This window comes from Salvelinus sp. IW2-2015, unplaced genomic scaffold (assembly GCF_002910315.2).
Source record: "Salvelinus sp. IW2-2015 unplaced genomic scaffold, ASM291031v2 Un_scaffold4725, whole genome shotgun sequence".
NCBI classification, from domain to species: Eukaryota; Metazoa; Chordata; class Actinopteri; order Salmoniformes; family Salmonidae; genus Salvelinus; species Salvelinus sp. IW2-2015.
This window is the reverse complement of record NW_019945994.1, coordinates 54,364-58,619: the sequence shown is the minus strand read 5'-3', so window position 1 is coordinate 58,619 and position 4,256 is coordinate 54,364. Positions and strand designations below refer to the sequence as shown.

At 37.8% G+C, this 4,256-nt stretch overlaps 1 protein-coding gene across 1 annotated transcript in view; it reads left to right on the top strand.

The window, feature by feature from the left end:
- Window positions 1-1,161: 1,161 nt before the first annotated feature.
- LOC112077591 (cytochrome P450 2K1-like) overlaps window positions 1,162-4,256 on the top strand; it is a 28,074-nt gene continuing 24,979 nt past the window's right edge. Inside the window, exon 1 of the mRNA XM_024144086.2 lies at window positions 1,162-1,482. Coding sequence (XP_023999854.1) covers window positions 1,279-1,482 — 204 coding nt within the window. The 5' untranslated portion in view covers window positions 1,162-1,278. The remainder of the gene's footprint in view (window positions 1,483-4,256) is intronic.

Genomic DNA, 4,256 nt, shown 5'->3' with positions numbered 1-4,256 from the left:
ATTACTCATCTCATATGTATATACTGTACTCTATACCATCTACTGCATCTTGCCTATGCCGTTTGGCCATCGCTCATCCATATATTTTTATGTACATAATCTTATTCATTCCTTTACACTTGTGTGTATAAGGTAGTTGTTGTGAAATTGTTAGATTACTTGTTAGATATTACTGCATGGTCGGAACTAGAAGCACAAGCATTTCTCTACGCTCGCATTAAGATCTGCTAACCATGTGTATGTGACCAATAAAATTTGATTGGATTTGAACCCAGTTTAAATGTCTTATTATTCCACCATGTGGTGCACTTGGATACTGCAGCAGAACACAATTCATTTCAGTTGTCCACCACTAACATACCAATGTCCACAGATGTCAATTCAATGTGTATTCGACATTGGTTCAACGTAATTTCATTGCAATTAAGTAGAAACAACGTAGATTCATCCAGTGTGTGCCCAGTATACTGAATGCCAGATGAGGGAGGATAGAATTACAGTTCTCCTTATCAGCAGAATTTCATGTAAACTCACAGACTCAAACACTAAAACACTTCCTCTAGCTGCTTTAATAGAATGTGTTGATTATCTGTGATTGACTAAAACAGCTCCTTAAGTAACTGTTGTACATAATTCATATGTCATCTGCGGGTCTGTTTCTGTTAGGAATCTGGCAATATGGATTCTTTCTACCATGACGACAACCTGGTATTTAGTGTTGCTAACCTGTTTAGTGCTGGTACCGACACCACCGGGACAACCCAACTCTTCTGCTAATGGTCAAGTACCCCCATATACAGGGTAAGGATTGATATAAACACACACAGTTCTTGCAATACAGTACCTCGGCACAGTGATCTATCAATCCACTGGGCACACACACTGGTTGAATCAACGTTGTTTCCACGTCATTTATATTTATACACCCCACTAAAGTGTCAAATGTGAAAGTCCCCAAAATGTGTGCATTTGAGAAAGAAGATTGGAAAAATGTATCTAATAGTTGCTAAATGACATTCAAAAGATAGTCTTTAACAGTCTCAACGGTCTGTAAATGTTTATTTTTGCACTTGCCTTCAATTGTATCTAGTGTCATAGGACGATGACCGGTAGGTAGTAACCTTCGCATAGATAAGAGACATTTTTTTCAGAATGTTTAGCCCCTCCCCTGAGGCTGTTCCATGCTCTATAAAAGGTGAGCCTCCATCGGCAGGCTGATCAATGAGCTGGAAGTAGTCACTATTTTTAGCCCTGTGTAGGTATAAGAGCTGTTTGAAGATGTCTCTTTTAGAATGTCTTCTCCAGACATCGAGTACGGTGACACTGCTGGGGGCTCTGCTGTTTCTGCTGGTCCTTTACCGCCTCTTCTCCGGTTCCAACTCTGAGGAACAGGGGAAGGCACCTCCAGGACCCAGGCCTCTGCCCCTGCTTGGTAACATGCTCCAGCTGGATCTCAAGAGGCCCTACCGCACCCTCTGTGAGGTGAGAGGAAGTCCTGAGAATAAACTATGTTATGGTTGTTGATATGATCTGTGACATTGTTTTATCTGGGTAAATATTTTCAAAATGTTTACTTTAGCAGGTTTAAAACTTCCAGTTAGTTTCAATAGGCATGTATTGTCAAAGCAAACATATGTTTTAACCAGTTAGCAATAGTTTGTCAACACAGGAGCCCTCTAAAAGGTTTTTATTTTGATGTGGCCCTACTTACCACACTCGCTCTGGGTTTATGAAGTTTTCAGAGAATGTTCCTCCGTTAATGTTCCATTTCAGTTTTTTTAATTGCAGAATGTTATCAAATAATACAGGTGAAATGATGACCAATGTGCATTCACTCACATAATAGAGGCATTTGGCTTGAAAATCGTATTGGTCATAAATGCTTAAAGGGATAGTTTTTGTGAGGGGTAGAAACACAATCTTAATAGTTTTCTTGTCACAGACCAAACAACTCACCAAAATGGCTCACACATACTTCAATCCAACTTATATTGCAAGGATATCACTCCAGAAGATGTGTCAACGTAGAATTATACTTTATACTATACTTATACTTTTTAGAATTATACTTTATTTGTTTGGTTAATTTATTTGTAAATTAAATGTAAATGTAAATGTATTTTGAATATCTTCTAGATGCTTTGAGAGCTTAGTTAAAGGGACAATCTACAGTTCAAACAAAATTCGTTATCTCTCCCATGTCCTATTCGACTAGTAGTCGTTCTGAAATCTTTATTACTTGCCTACATTTTACTCGCTCCTCTTCATTCATTCACCTTACCGTGAAATGCTTACTTACAATCCCTTAACCAACAATGCAGTTCAAGAAACAGAGTAAAGAAAATATTTACTAAATAAACAAAAGTAAAAAGTAACACAAAATAACAAAAACGAGGCTTTATACAGGGAATACTGGTACCGAGGCAATGTACAGGGGTACAGGTTAGTCGAGGTCTTTTCTACATGTAGGTAGGCGTAAAGTGACTATGCATAGATAATAAACAGTGAGTAGCAGCAGTTTTAATAACAAAGGGGGGAGGTCAATGTAAATAGAAGCTGTTAATGAGCCTTTTGGACCTAGACTTGGCGCTCCGATACCGCTTGCCGTGCGGTAGCAGAGAGCAGAGACTTGGGTGACTGGAGTCTTTGACAATTGTTTGGGCTTTCTTCTGACCGCCTAGTATATAGGTCCTGGATGGCAGGATGCTTGGCCCCAGTGATGTACTGAGCCGTACACACTACCCTCTGTAGCACCTTATGGTCAGATGCCGAGCAGTTGCTATACCAGGCGGTGATGCAACCATTCAGGTTGTAAAGGTAACGTAAGGGAAATGGCGGGCTGAAGGGATTTATGTAGAGCACCTCAAGATAAAACATAATATTCGAATTATCTGCTAAATTAGACTAAAATATTAGCACTAAATAATCTGGTGAGTGATAACCTTCAATCTGGACAATAACACAAAACAAATCCTAAAACTAGAGACATTTATCGACAAATATTATGAAAACAGGCAACAAACAAACATGACAGAGAGTAAGACAGGGGAACCGATTACAAAACGTAAACGTGACTCTTCTACAGACACTGATGATTTAATATTCTCACCACCGGGAATGGTAAAGGTCGAAACCGATCTGTTAAAATCAATAAATGACAAACTGGGTATACTTGAATTACTTAGTAAGGATATAAAAGAGTTGAAGGCAAGCCTAGAGATGAGTGATGAAAAAGTTGCGACATTGGAGAAGGAAACACACAAGCTAAAAGGGACAGTCAATAAGATTGAAACCGAAATGAATGGAATTAAAAAGGAGAACACCGTTCTGAAGGAAGCCTTACTGGACATACAAACTAGATCCATGAGAGAGAATTTGGTACTACGGTAACATATTAAAATAGGATAATAAATAATCAGTATATTTATTAAAAAATAAAAAAATTTTTTTAAAAGTAGTTCTCATGATAGGACAAATAAATAAATTAGCGTAATGAAAGACGTATAATTCATTATAAAAGTAATATCCATCATCTGTACACATTGAAAGCCTCTCATACGCCGGCTCACAGCAATACAATTGGCTCTGGGATATGCAACCATTTCATTACTCCACTCACTCAACTTTCAAACATAACAATAAAATAAGAAATAAAACAAACCATCATCACACATACTGTGCCTTCTGTTTCTTAGTTTTATTTCTATGTAAAAATAGTGCTTGTGTGTTCAATTAGTTATATGTGAGATTTTATTTTTTTGTTGTATTGTAAATCAGTAACTGGGCTTGAATTGTGTTTTATTTCCTCGTCTATGAGAACTTTGTAAATTTTAAAATAACCATGGAGTAGTCTTTTGTGTCTCTGAACAATGGTTTCAATATATAGTTTATCAACGACGAGAGCTACTGCGTTTCGCTTTATATCTAATTTTCTTTGATATTGGATAGCAGAGACTTTGCGCGTTCTGGGAATTCCTTTCGGAAACTGATCATTATTGCCATTATTGGTCCCAGCAAGTCTTTTTACTCAGGCTTTAACCATTATTTTATCCTTTAAATTAAGCAAATTTGGCAAACAATGGGCGTTCGTAAACTTGCCGTTCTAGTCCGAGCGGGGGGGGTGGTAAAACGTTCAGTTGGATTTTGTCGATAAATTCGCGTGGATGCTGAAAGCGCTGTAAGGAGGAACGCTCTAACTATAGAATTCAGGAACCTTCTCCTTCTTTTTTCTTGGATATGTTAAGTACGCAAATTTC